The sequence below is a fragment of the Nothoprocta perdicaria genome, unplaced genomic scaffold (genome assembly GCF_003342845.1).
Source record: "Nothoprocta perdicaria isolate Ctin4 unplaced genomic scaffold, notPer1 scaffold_34, whole genome shotgun sequence".
In the NCBI taxonomy this organism is placed as follows: domain Eukaryota; kingdom Metazoa; phylum Chordata; class Aves; order Tinamiformes; family Tinamidae; genus Nothoprocta; species Nothoprocta perdicaria.
Window position 1 is genome coordinate 4,868,561 of NW_020455577.1, and position 14,664 is coordinate 4,883,224.

Consider the following 14,664-nt stretch of genomic DNA (forward strand, 5'->3'; position numbering starts at 1 on the left):
AAATAATATTATCTTCTCCATACCAAAAGTTACTTTCACTGTAATAGAGTGAAGTCCTGAAAACTCAAAAAGAGTTGAGGAAAAAGTACCCATAAGACTGAAAGTGGAGAAGAAACCTTATAAATCAAACTTTTCTTTTTTCCTCCCCTCTAAACAAGTTACCCATTTTGCATCAATGTAAACTTGTCATGGGTCTGTTCAGAATTTGAAGAGTATTAAAAAGAATTCACTGTCTCTGCCTTTCAAAAGTTCTGGAAAGTTGCACAGGTTATAAACAAACGCTTCTAGTTTCCAACACTGTAAGTTCTTTGCTATATCCAGGAGTTAATTCATATTACAGGACTTCATATTCTTTCTTCATATTACAGGACTACAGAAAGATTTTCGATTATTACCTTCAGAAGTCAGCTGTACATGCAAAATTTTATTAAGTTAATTAAACGGCCTGTGTTTGATGCTTCCATGTGATCCAGGAAGCAGTCCCATAGGACTTGAGAAAAAAAAAAAAAAAAAAAAAAAAAAAAAAAAAAAAAAAAAAAAAAAAAAAGAGGGTAATTTCACTCGAAACAGCAATGAGAAAACTCAAATATGTTCCTAAGAAAAAAGGAAAAAATTGGAATTAATGAGTACACAAGAAAGAAGTTGCTTTAAGGGTGTGGAAGATGCTTGCTTCCGCTTCTTAAAAAAACAGCTCTCTCAACAGAGCCGAGAAAATTTCTTTGATAGATGGAAGTAGAGTGCAGGGAATATTTTACTTGTTCTCTATCAGTACAACCCTAGCAAACATACAGCCTAGCTTTATTTACATTTCTCACATTATTTGTAATAAAATGGCCACAGAGCTCAGGGTTTTGTTATTTTATCTTGCTTTCTGCTTTTTATTAATTATTTTTTCCCCCTTAACTTCTTCCTTTCTGTCTTCTGGGCATCAAACTCTTCAGAGGTTCTCATACATTGTCAAAAGAAGTTTTCCTGGACTATGCAAGGAAAACCAAGAGTGGCTACTTGTGCAGTGCAGCTCCTGCAACCTTATTTTCGGTTCTGTTTGGTTTCCACAGCATTAAGAGAGATTTACAGTAAAATCAGATTATCCTCAGATTTTCTCATCTTTTTACTCCCAAAACTCTAACAGCTGAACATGGGATACCCCAAGCAGAAAGAAAGAATTCACTCCGATGCTCACATATATATATATATACCCACCATAAAATCATCTTGAACATGTTCTTGGATTAATTGCAACTGTGTTACTTAACCTTTCAAAAAACAAAGGTGAGCTCCTCCTTCCCAAACCCCACAACAACAATAAAAGAATGCAAAATGAAGAGAAAGGAATAATTTATTAGAGATTTTACAAGCAAATTAGCATACACTTGTCAGATAAATTCTGCAACTGTTTAAAGACATCTGGAATCTTTTAGATGAGTAAATTTATGTCTTAAATAGTTTAGAAATGCTACTACGCACAGTTCAAGAGTCCTGATGATCACTGCTTCTTCTCTCAGCTTGGCAATACTTGAAAGAGATGGGACTCAAAGGGGACCTGGAACATCATAAAGGCATGTTAAAAGTATGAATGACCAGAAGAGAGTATTTTTTTTTCTGCTGCTATATTGGAAGATGCTAAATATTTTAGAAAACTACAGAACATTTGAAAAAAATGTCTAGGTAGAACAAGCCATATCAAATTGGTATTCAAATGAATTAGAAAAATGTAATATATCACTGGCAAAAGCATTACCACAATGCAGAAAACAATTAAAAAAAGAAAGAAAGAAAAGTAGCAATGAATAATTCCATTCCCAGACTATGACTTCATTGTGAGACACTGTTAAATTTTCTGTTCTCTATTCTAAAAAATTAGAAGCGTTCGAAGTAAATTAACTACACATTGTTTTTCATAAACTAGGACAACAGTAGTCATTAAATGCTCTAAAATACAGCTCAACACTGTAAGAATTTCCTGGACTGCTCTGATTTTTTTTTTTTAACCATCAGATATTTCATTAAAGAAAAACAAGACGAAATTGTCAGCGTGAGACCAGCACAGCTTCACAATTAGATCGCAAATTAGAAAGTTTACAGTGTTCAAGGAAGAATGTAGATGCCACATTTTGAGACTAGGAAACTTCGTTATGTCTATTCAAGCAACAGAGACAACTCATTAATTATTTCCCCTGAAGAAATGCCCTTTCTTTTTAAAGTTACCAGGTTAGTTCCAGCTCTAAAATGTGTAAACTCCTCCCCACAACTACTCTAAAAGAAAACTGAAGAGGTCAAGTGCTACGGGAAACATTGCACAAAAAAGGATACAACAAGAAAGGATACACTCTGCATGACAGTATTACTGCAGTATTTACGCAGGAATGTTTCTAAAGAAGAACAGCAGAATGTGGTTTAAATTTACTTTATTCTCAGTATTACATTCATATAACTTTATACTACCTATCATAAGCAAAACCAACTCATTTAATAAAATACAGTTTTGACCCCTTATTGCATTTAACGAGGGCTGAGTCCACCAAGACTAACTGCGTGTTCCGAAATATATTTTTTGAAAACTTGAATTGTTAAAGACAATACCAGAATTTTCTGTGTCATTGACTCTCTTTTGGTCTTCCACATTTTACAGACTCACTTTTTCCATCTGGTCCAAAACCAAATCATGTTTCCATTCAATGCAGTCTGCCAGGTCACTTCTTCCCTACAAAGAAGCTGGTGACCTCTCGGGATCAGCTTCTACATTTCCCTTCTCCCCCAAAGCTAATGTTTTAGCTACAGAAAAATATAATTATCCCAAATACCACCATAAATGTTTATGGATCCATCAAGAAAAAGGTATTTCAGTCACAAAGGAGTAACAAAGCTTTGTTTTCTTTTAAATAAAGCCTGCAGATTATATTCTATATAAAGGAGAAAATCATGTTTGCAATAGTGTTTATGAATTAAACACAGCTTCCTCCTCTTTATGGATAATAATTTTATATATATATATATATATATATTTTTTTTTTTTTTAAAGTGAGATTCCAACACCCTTACAGGCTCAGATGTCTATCATAGAATTTTACATCACAAATCAGCATCTACCAGGATTTAAATCAGGAACAGGAAAAAAACATTTGGATAGAAATAGGTCACCTTAATGATTAGTCAGCAAGTGAAAACATCATTTTTAATTAAAACTCACAGATTCTCAGAATTCTGTATTAATCTGAGGAACATTCTCTTATCTTTACATACAAACGGTCAAAATAAGGAAGAAGTTAAATCAGTTAGTGAGCTATTTCATGTAACCTTCTATATGTATATATAGCTGTTAAATATGCCTGCTCATTGTAATAATACACTTCTAATTTGATCATCAACATGCTTAGCCAAAATCAACATCCGGTTGCTTCACTTTATGCAATTTAAAAACTATTTAAAACGCGTTGAGTGAAGTCAGAATCAGATTTTATATATCATTAAAGATAAAGAATAACCCTTGTGAAGATTTTCAGGGTTTTTTTTTTCTATCAAGGAATGCATTAGAAACAGGATCAAAACATTTATTTAAGCACTTGTTGTCTTTTTAATACTTTAGCCAACATTTGTTCCCTTTTAACAACCAAAACACAAGAATACCTGCAAATAAATTGCCTTTGATTTTATAAAACAAGATACTGATTTGGCAAAGCAGGAATCAGAATTGGTAAGGCTGAAGTGCATCTCAGAAATGAGTGAAACACAGCACAGGCTTAAGTGGAATCTAACCAAAAATTCACAGACAACCAACAGAATGAGAAACCTACAATTGCAATCGTTCTTAACAGAAATAGTGGAATCATGGAAATAACAACATTGGGAGTTTCAAAACAGTTTTCCAAGTCAGCAGCAGTCACTCATAACCTTAATTTCAAGCTTTGGGGTTTTTCTCCCAAAGTAAGTGACCAAAACAGGCAGAATCAAAAAAACACAGCAAAATAAATAGAATGTTTGAAAGCCTCTAAGTCTAGCATTGAGTTCAATTAGTAGTGGGTAGAGGGATAAGTACAGGGACACCCAGCCAAAATCTGTAGTCACTTAAATGCCATTTTAAGTGAGCTCAAATCAATGGGTGGAGGTCAAGAATTAAGGGCTTCTAACTCTCCTATCAGTTATTCTGTGTGCTCGTTTAATAATTCACTACTCAAATGTTTTGATTCACGAGTCTCCTCACACTTTACTTAGAATTGATCTTACTCACATTACTTTAAGTACCTGGCTCGCACTAGGGTAAGGCAGTGGTGAAGTCAAATATATGATAAGAAAAAATGAAACCACGATTGCTTTGTCAGCACTGCAGACAGCTAAAAAAGATCAGCATCTGTACAGTGTATCATGAAAATAAAGTCTCAATTAATATAAAGTAAAAGTTTCTGATATAGTACCCTTTACTAATCAGGCAATCTTAAAGGATGCTGCAACAGCACAAAGAGGTCAGATTATGCAGAAATATTTTCCCAACTCCTCACCTCCTAGTTAACAATTTAGAAAACTTGACAAAAAAATCCTATGATTTGAGGCCTGGGAAACCAGGGCCTCTCTTTTCTAGAGAAAGGAAGACACAACATTTTAAAGTTCTACTGCCTATGTAACTTGCAACCTGTTTTTCTGATATAAGACACACTAAAGCAGCTAAAAAAAAACAAGTCATACAAAGAAAGAAAATCAGTCTCCATCGTTCTCTTTTTTTCTCTTTTTAATTTTTTTTTTTTTGGCAGGTAATCCTTACCTTTTGCAGTGCTCTATTTTTTTCTTTTCCCTTCATTGGAATCCTGTTTTGGTCTAGCTGAACGAGCAAATTGCTGAAATTCTGTTAAGGACTACAAGTACCACTGGTAACAAAGAGAAGTCAATCAAGAAGCAGAAAAGTAGCAGTATTTTAGTAAATTACAGATAGTTTAAAATGTTCCCTTCATTCTCCCGAGGGTCAAAACTACTACAGCATTAAATACAGTTGCAGTTGTGCCTGCTAGGCAATGATTAGGATCTCGATAGATAATTTAACAATTTCTGTTCAAAAGCACAGATTATTAAGCAAGGTAGATAAATGGGAAGATGCAAAGAGAGCTACAACAAAAGGATAAATATCTGCTATTTACAGACCTCCATATCTGCACATTAATTCCATGATTTCTGCTATCTCAGAAGGTATGCAGGAAGAAATAAATTTGAAAGAAATGGAGGCCATGGGAATAAGAGCCTGCTTAAAGAGTAGTTATATAAGCTAAATTATGTTCAGGATCTCTGAGGGATCAAGAAGCTAACAACAGAGAGTCAATTTTATTAAGTGTTAAATAAAACACATCTATCTTTCTATTTCATAAGGGGTAGGGCCTCTATATAACTTGTCAGTTATCATAAAAATTAGCAATATTGCCTGGGGTTCTTAAATTGTAACTTCTTTTTCTATAGATGTCCAATGCAGTAGAACCCTACGTGACAGGCTAGAGACTCACAAATAAATAATATATATATATATACACACATATGTATATAATGCAAATCTTTCAATAAAGGATACAACCACCATGGGCTTTTCAAATAGCACATATCCATTTGCTTCTTTTAAAGCTTTAGCAGCTGCTTTTTCATTAGGTAGCCCGATGAAAGCCTGTCCCTTCATACGACCTTCTTTCATCAAACGTATGTCAAACCTGGAAAAAAAAAAAAAGAGAATAAGGAATTACTTGAGTTCCTGCATTTCATACATTCATACATTCACACTTCCACATTTCATAGCATAGATAATTCTCATGCTAAAAGTTGGGGAAATAATAGAAAGAGGAGTGCCTACAATCAGGAATTCTGTCACTGGAAATCTTTGATATTTGCAGGAGAAATTTTGTAAACTAGTTAGTAAAAATTGACATTAAATGGCAGGATGGCAAGCTGATGTGCAACTACAGTAAATACAACATATGCAAAATGATCAGATACACACAATGATCTACACTGTGTACATTCCGCTTTGCTCACCAATAAACAGATATTTCAGTGGTCAAAATACAAAGGCATAACATTTGTGTCTTTGAATCTGTTCAAAAAATAATTCTACTTTTGAACTTCAGATAAAGAAAGATTTGCAGATGAGAAGCATTTTCCCCCTTAAAAGTGCTGAAGTAGAGAGAAAAAAAAAAAAAACAAGAAAAGATTACTAATCTTTAATCACAGTTTCCACCACAGTTGTAGAAGTTAATAGAAAGATTTAATTTTATCAAGCATCGAAATAGCTTACATATTTCGTTCCATTTCAGACTCAAAGTCAACATATCTTCCAAAAATGAACTTGAGATCCTGGAATTAAAGGACAGATATAACAGGAAATTTAATTAATTAAAAAAAAAAATCTTTTCATAATCTTTCTCATACTTAATTTGTTTGTTCACCCACCTTTTCTTGAACTTGCTTAGCTAAATTCTTCACATATATCCTGCAATTTGGATCCCCTGGCTCATAGTTTTTGAAAACAGAGTATTTTTCCATTTCTTGAACAAGACAAAGATAGAAAAACAGACATTCTAAATATTACAACACATTTAAGGATTTTTTTTTTTTACTTTCAATATATAAACAAATAAGTAAATTTTATATAGCATTTCTTTTTTACTTTATCAGATATTTAAATTTACTACAAAAACCAAAGAGGTACTAATTCAGGATTTATTTTCAAAGTTATACCTTCTCTAGATAGTCTGTTTTTCTCTAGTTCCCTTCTAGAAATGAATTCCGATGGTATTTCATCATTCTCCTCTTCTGTTTCCATTTTATCATTTGAGGTAGGCGCAGGGAAAATCTTTCCAAATCCTGCATTATTGATTTCTTCTGTGGTTGCACAAAGATCTAAAATGTGAATACATCATATAAAGAGGTTTGTATGGAAATTCACAACCATATCAACTGCAAGTTAAAATACATTTACTGTTAAAAATCAGAAGTAGCATTTGAATATAGTAACATCCTAAAAGAATCTGAATATAACGTTAGGAAAATCTGTCTTCAATCCTGGGCTTATGTGGTTGTGTAAAATCAGCTTTACTACAGGTAAAAACCCAAGGTATGTGCCAGCTAAAATAAAACTAGACTTATTCTTCAAAGCTGCATACATTTTATTGATTCCTTTCATTGATATTTTAATTCAAAGAAATTTTACATTATTGCAAAAGTACTTAAAAACAAAGGACTAAAGCTAACAAGTAGCCACCAAGCCTCACTGCTACTACTGCCCAACATTTATGAAGCTGATGATCAGCAGAAAGGAAGCAGCAACTTGAGGGCTGCCCTCCTGGAGCTGGAAGTGGAGCATCTAAAGTTACCTGGTATATTCAATTACACCACATAACACTGAGAAGGATCTTGTAACATGCTTGCTAAAAACAGCCTGAAGTTTTTAAAAGCATGTGAAATTCACTGTAAAAGCAGAGTGCTCATAATACAGACCAACCTTTAAATCACTCCCCACCCTCGATATAAAGATACACACTACATGAAGGCACAGAGTTCTAGGCTTTAACATAGGAAAAGTAAGAAAAGCAGAAAAAATGCAATTTGGTGACCTTTAAAAAAGCAAGCAGAAAAGAAGAAACCTCTGACATATATTATTTATGAAATCGACAGTACGAAAGAATGAATAAATAAAAAAAAATCCCTGGATAAAACTTTAGCAGACTTCTGCAACCTGCAATCACACGAAGTTAGTATTAAATATATATGAAGTACAAACCCCTCACCATTTTTTTCTTCTCTTTCTGAATTTATCTGAAGAACAGATGGGATGTCAGTGGTAATATGAAATTCTATTTTTTTATGACCTACAGGTTGAGGCTGTTCAAAGACATCTGAAGGTGACAGTGTAGGGTGCAAATTACTGTTTAAAACAACAACATGTCAATACAACTTAGAATCAGTCACTGACAAATACATACTCAAAACATAAGCATTCCTTCCATTTATATTTTATGCTGTTATTTACTAAACATGAGTTTTCTATTTCACAATCAGTTCAACTTTAATAGAGAATATTTAAAATACTATAAATACATCAGGTTGGCCTGATGCAAGGCAAGTTAAAAAAAAAGAATACAGAAAAAGGACATACCATATCACAGGAACTTAAGAAAAGCTTTTCATTAACAATATAAGTAATCTAAAAATAACTGGCTTTGTTGCTGCTTTCATGGAGTATAATTAGACTTGTTTTTAACAAAAAAATTGGTTAGAGGAAAAAGGAAAGCTATTTATAAAAATGCATTTGCAATTGATTCTCACTAGACAGAAATACTACACTGGTGTCTATTGTGCTGTATATAGCTGCTTTGAAAACCAAAAAGATTTAAACCACACCACTTTTTATTCTTCCTCTCAATATTTTCAAAAGAACCACCTTAAACAATAAATGTAGATTCCTACATTTTTAGGGCAATATGATTGTTCTTAGCTTGGCAGACAGAAAGAGAAAGCTATAGCATGAATTAGGCTAAGGCTATCTGTTTAGCAAATCTGAGATCCATTTACAAGCAAATTGGGATCTTAAGGAGCAAAGGTAGAAACCAAATGTGTAGCTAAGTGAGACCAATCCTGCTGCAAAAGATATACCAATAAAGAGATATTTATTAAATACATGTAATTATTATATATGTAATATATAATTAAATATATGTAATTAAAAACATGTAACACCAAAGCACTAGGCAGTGAAAGTCATACTGTGCAAGGAGCAACCAGAAGGGAAATCACCATGCAAACACCACAAACCTGGGGGCAGCACACACAGGAGCATTCAGCAGGTCTTTAATTCTTTGTTTTTTCCTAACTCCACGCCTCTTCGTGCTTATCGGCCTTTTAGGCTGAATGGTTGCTAATTCCATCAACTTGGTCATTCTGTTTTAGACAACAATTAACACAAAAGAAAGAATCCAAGTGAATTTAAAGCTTACTTGAGAATGCCCACTGTAATCTCCTAAACTGGTATCTTTCTGAGGTGATCTTATCTAAAGTGATATCTATTTACAGTGATATCTTTTCTTTCTCCAGGAGATACCTAATCAGGACACCCAGGCTGAAAAATGTTAAGAAGTCTGAATTCAGTTTTACACTGAATTAAATTTTTATACTACTTCCATTTCCGCTCTCCCTTTTTTTTTCCCCTAAAGCATGCATTTTCCTAAATATAGCATTGAGATTGTCCTATTTACATTTCATTCCAGTTTAAATATTATTTAAAAATAATTATTTCCTCATCTAGTACCAGTTTAAAGCTGAACAATCAGCTCCAATGTAATTCAGTACATGGAGCATCCCCAAAATCTTTGGCAAATCCTCAGAAGGTACAACCACTCATTCTTATTACTACATTACATATTGATATAGAAAGAACATTTTGGAAGAATATGCACATATTGCTTAGCTTGAAAGTCACAGGCTACCCAGTCAAGCAACAACATGGAAAACCAAATTAAATCTAGAAAACAATCTGATTATTACTTCGACCACTCCAGCTTCGTTCTGAATTTATTTCTTTCTTCAAACAGAAAGAGATGGTAGGTTTTGGTGCTCTTTGAACATTTTCTTTCCCTTACTGAGGTCTATAACATTGACTTTTTACATTTCTAAGACACCCTGAAGCTTCTTTAAGAGTCTGGAGAGACTAATTATATACTGAAAATGAGAAGCAGTTCCACCATTGCCAAAACTGGAATGAAAACACAGCCTTAAAGGAGTGAACGGCTGGCAAATAATAATTACAGTAATGGAAAAAAAAAAAGCACCTCTCTTTTTCCTCACTATCACTTTCATATTCTGATTCCTCTCCGCTAGATCCTTGCTCTTCTTCCTCTTCGGGCAAAGGCGGCTCCTCGGGGGGCAAAGGTGGTATTGGAGGAGGCGGCACAGGCACTGGTAAATACTCTTCATACTAATTAGGAGGAAGAAAAAGACTTTTGTAATTTTGGAGACTACTACAAATCTCATGTAATAAAAATTGTGAAGATAAGACGCTAGAAGATGACAAAGAGTAGCTTTTTAAAGCGTGTTAATAGCAATATATCTGCTGTGTTGATAAACTGCTAATGAAAACTTAGTATCTGCTGCTTTCTGAAGTGTTACAGTGAATGTTTTTATCCTTAAAGAGTTACTCTTTCAAGGAGCTAAAATAAAAACACTAACAAAATCACAGAAACCAAATATTATAAAAAATCCCCAATCTACAAAAACCTCCAACTATACTAACAATCTACATTACAGAATATCTACTTGCATGTACTATCTATACTGAATTATCTACTTGCATGTATCATTAATTTCACAAAGTACTGGTATCTTTAGGCATTTAAAATGCTATATATATATATAAAAAAAAAGCTGGTCTAGGATTTTTAACGACTGGCTTCTCATTTTATTACTCATTTCTGTATGAACATAACGTTCACATCATTTAACTTAGTGCAGAAGTTCAATCATCAATGTAATTCCCAGAAAATCAATGTGAAATTTTTAATGTGATGAATCTATTTTATAGATTTCATTATGAGCTACTTTACAAACTTTTGTCATTAGAAACATGTGCTTTTTATTAGGGTAATCACAAGGTGTAACGGAACCCAGATTTCCTACATCCATTTCTTACATCCAATTCCAGCAACAACAACAACTACAGAACATTCTTTCTTGCTCTATTTCCCCCTTGCAATCAGTTAAACTGCTCTTTCGGGGATAACAGAGAACTGAGTCCAGGGAGCTGATACTTCAAGATTCCTTCAGACCAATACAGAAATAGCTCCTCCTAAACCTCTGCCAGTTCTCCCTTACACCTGCCCCCTTCGAATAAATAAAGATAAAATCCTGGAGATGGAGCAAATTAAATCCCAAAGCTCTGCATAATCGCATTAGCAGTATGAACCTTACTAGGACTCCCAAGAAACACACAGATCAGAGAACTTTACACGCTCCATAAGGAATCAGGCTAGTGGTATTCTATTTCATCTCCTCTATAATGCTATAAATGTTTCTACAACCTTCCATTTTTATACTCAACACTTTGAAATATGTAGTTCTACTCTCAGAGGGGAATATTTCTTTAAACACAACTAAAACGATGTCTTTCGAAAATGAGCATGCACATCTTATCCAATAAAAGCTAGCATACACCTGCTGAGTTTTACATATTCTTCAACTTATGCAGTTTTAAACTTAGATCTTCTATTGTGTTTCTTATATTTTAAAATGTGAGTATTTATTTTAACTACTATAAAAAAAAACATTTAAAAAGTTACCATGGGAGGGCGAGCGGTAATTGGTCCAAAAGGTGGAGGAAGATTCATTTTATTCATAAGATGAAGTACCTGAAATAATTCAAGTTAAGCATTACTTCCTTTAACAAAGGAAAAGTTACTTGCCAGCTTTTGACAAGGGTAAATCAACATACTTTTAAAGAGGACACAAGTGCGTTGCTTTAAACCAATGTAAAAGCCTACACTAAAAGCCAATGTAAGCCAACATTAGCAGTAAAAACAAGTGACATCTGAAAGACTAAGCAAAGAGCACATAAAAGGTCTTCTCTGAACTAAATTACAGAAGTATCCAACTAAAATCTAATTATGGAGATCCTTTTCTCCAGTTTCCAGTCTGTACCAGTGATTGAACAGTTATACTGGTCAATAGAGTCTTAGCACAGTAAAGAATTAGCATTGGTTAGAACTATCACAGGAAAGCTAACTTAATTATTAACAGAAATAATCTGTGTCATTAAATAAATATTAAAAACACAGAGAAAGGAGAGATTTTTATTTTTATACTTTCGTTTTTGATGCTTTACTTACCTGTACATAGAACTTGGGCACGCTTGCCAAAGCATTTGCTATATTTGTTAGAATTGTACTTGAAGGTGGTGGATACAAATATTTGAGGCAAGAATTGATGGGAAAGGTGAGGCTGAGGAAAAAAAAATCAAGGACAAGGAATCTTAGCTCCATTATCATGTGATAACTGGTAACAATGAATTTTAGAGATATAAAAATGCATCACCCCTGCAAAATATCACTGAAATATCCCCATTTTTTCTAGTACAGTGATAATTTTACGTGACTGGGCTTCTCACATTTATGTCTTCTGCATTAGGGGGTAATCAGTCCCTTATACATTACAGATCTACTGGATTTGGGCAAAATGCAGGTACTAACACATGCAGGAATTTAAAGCACACAGGTGAGAACCTACATGTCACAGGCCTACAGCACAGCCATGCTGCACAGCCACCACAAACCAACCCAACAGTCTCATAAAACACTGGATTTCCATGCTATGTCCCAAAATATTCTTCACACAGGCAAACAGAAAAACAAGGAATAAGAAGCGTCTGAAAAAAAACAAGAGTAATCTGCTGTTAACACTCAGACAATCCCCCCAGCCCTCCAATTCCTCCTGAACAAGCAACAAATGGCACTACAAGGATATTATGCAGCCCCCAGCTTCATGCCTGTCCTTGCTTAACCTCAAGGTCTGAAATTGATGAGCAATGAATTTCACTTCTAATACACCTACACATATAGAGCAGCATCATACTATAGAACAGAACTACTGCATTATCTCATGTTCAACAATACAGATGTTTTGAAATTAGCAAAATAAAATAGCTATGCAAGAAAAGAATTACTAACCCATGACTGGGAGCAATTCCATCGTCGATTTTGAGACAGCTTGATTCTTTCTTCTCTTCTTCCTTTACTGGCTCCTCTGAGCTGAAAGATAATTTGGTATTAGTTAAAGCAGGGCAAAATGTAAATGCTTCACAACATATGAAGTATATTTCTCTTCCTAGGTTCAAACTTTAAAAAACAAATTTATAACATTTGTTTGCCATTGACTAGATAGGTAAAAGGCATCAGAAGAGCACTTATCTATAGAACTGAACCTGTCTGGTTATGCTTTTAAACAGTTATATGGTTTATCCTTTGACTAAATAGTACTGTGAAAGCATTTAGAGTAAAAAAAATCCACTTCTTTGATCACAAACATGGAAACTAAATTATTACCTACATACCTTTTCTCTGAGGGGGAAGGCTGGCTTAGTACCTGCATGCTGTCCTGCTCCTTTGCAAATTCAACAACTAAAGTGTGACCTAAAAGTTTCAGCTGATGCAGTCTTGACAAGGCCTTCATAAATAAACATGGAAAAAGAAAAAGAGGAGGGAAAATATTAGAATGTATTTCAAAGAGCAACCATTCTTGTTTGCTTCGAAGAGGCTGCTTTAAGCTAGATCTGTGCCATTACAGAGGCAGTCCTGCACAGTGCCCACCTCCATGGCCCTGTTTTTGGCCACCTCTTTCCTGGAAAAGAAATTGCACATTGCACAGCTAGAAGAATTACACAGAACTGTATCACCTGAGCACGGTTGTGTTCAGCAACCTTACCTATCATTTCTGTTTAATGGTTTCGTAAACATCTGTGATTTCAAGTAACAAACCTCTTTCTTGCAAACTACAACATACTAAACATACTAAAGTCTAACAGTCTAATATCTGGGCACCTAAAAATCAAGATTCCTAGAATATTTAACCAGGAAAGCCTAGCGTCCTGCAAGATGGAAAGCCTGTCCTGGAAACCAGGACAGGCTGCTGCTGATGACACAAAGCAACCCAAGTCCACCCTTGCTCACATCATGCTTTTTTTGTATTTATTTGAACACTATACTACAACAGGGCCTGAAAAAAAAGGGCACATAGGACTAGAATTAGGGACAATGGCTTTTAATCAGTACTATTTAAAAAAATAGGTACTAATATAACCTTTCTTGTATGCACGTGTCCCATTAATGATACTTTCCTTGTTCTAACACCTGGCATGCAAGGCAGTCTTGGAACTGCCTACATCACTACACCTTAATTTCATAACGAATATATGACTATGTAGGAGGAAACAGTTAGGTTTTGTTTGCCGTATCAAGCGTGTTTTTACACAAATGGGCACATTTCCCCTTAGACAAGATCCTGAGCAACTTCATCTCATTTGGCCTTGCTCTGAGTGACAGGTTAGACCGGGTGTGACTTAAGGAAGTCCTATGCAACCTATATTTTCAAGCTGTGTATAAAAATACTTGTTTCTAACAAATCTATCATGCACCTACAGATATGGAACCGTGATATTCCTGCACACTTGGCAGTAAAAGCTGTAGAAAAAAAAAGAAAACAGAGCAAAAGGGGCGATTTGGAGAACTCCTTGACAAAAGTGCTCCATCACACACTTGACACCAACCTTGGCAGCCGCATTCTCGCTGGGGAACGTCGCAAAAGCGGTATGTTTCTATAAAACAAACATAAAAACAATCTTTTTGTCAATCTGAGCTTCTATATGGTGGAAGAAGCAGCAAAAAAAGGGGTTTCGTGGGGATGATAACGAGGGAGCACCGGTGTTTTCCCAGTGGGGCCTCCAAACCCGCTTCCCCGCAGGCGGCGGGGTCGGGGCCGGCCCCGCTCGCCGCCGCGCCCGCCCCGGCCCTCACCAGCCGCCCGTGGTCGGAGAGGACGCGCACGGCCACGGCGCCGAAGTGCCGCAGCAGATCCTCCTTCTCGGCCGCCGCCAGCTCGGCGGGCAGGTGCCGCACGAGCAGCGTCCGCCCGCGCCGCCGCGACACCGCGGGGACGGCC

General features: G+C 35.3%; 1 protein-coding gene across 1 annotated transcript; it reads right to left on the reverse strand.

Moving 5' to 3' along the window:
* Positions 1-1,774: 1,774 nt before the first annotated feature.
* On the reverse strand, positions 1,775-14,657 carry RNPC3 (RNA binding region (RNP1, RRM) containing 3). The gene is made up of 15 exons (XM_026043895.1): positions 14,520-14,657; positions 14,273-14,320; positions 13,061-13,173; positions 12,678-12,758; positions 11,841-11,952; positions 11,295-11,363; positions 9,792-9,937; positions 8,779-8,904; positions 7,755-7,891; positions 6,706-6,867; positions 6,418-6,512; positions 6,263-6,321; positions 5,549-5,681; positions 4,757-4,829; positions 1,775-2,372 (listed from the first exon to the last, which is right to left on the reverse strand). Exons 3-14 carry the CDS (start codon positions 13,096-13,098, stop codon positions 4,770-4,772), a joined length of 1,218 nt encoding a protein of 405 aa, XP_025899680.1. The 5' UTR covers positions 13,099-13,173; positions 14,273-14,320; positions 14,520-14,657; the 3' UTR covers positions 1,775-2,372; positions 4,757-4,769.
* Positions 14,658-14,664: the final 7 nt, after the last annotated feature.

Excerpts from the sequence above, each read along its gene's own strand:
- RNPC3 (XM_026043895.1), bottom strand. The coding sequence starts at position 13,098 with ATGCAGGTACTAAGCCAGCCTTCCCCCTCAGAGAAAAG. Across the intron at positions 12,759-13,060 it reads CCTTCCCCCTCAGAGAAAAG|CTCAGAGGAGCCAGTAAAGG; the intron begins GTATGTAGGTAA and ends ATTATCTTTCAG. Across the intron at positions 4,830-5,548 it reads TTGAAAAGCCCATGGTGGTT|CAATTTGCTCGTTCAGCTAG; the intron begins GTATCCTTTATT and ends ACAGAATTTCAG.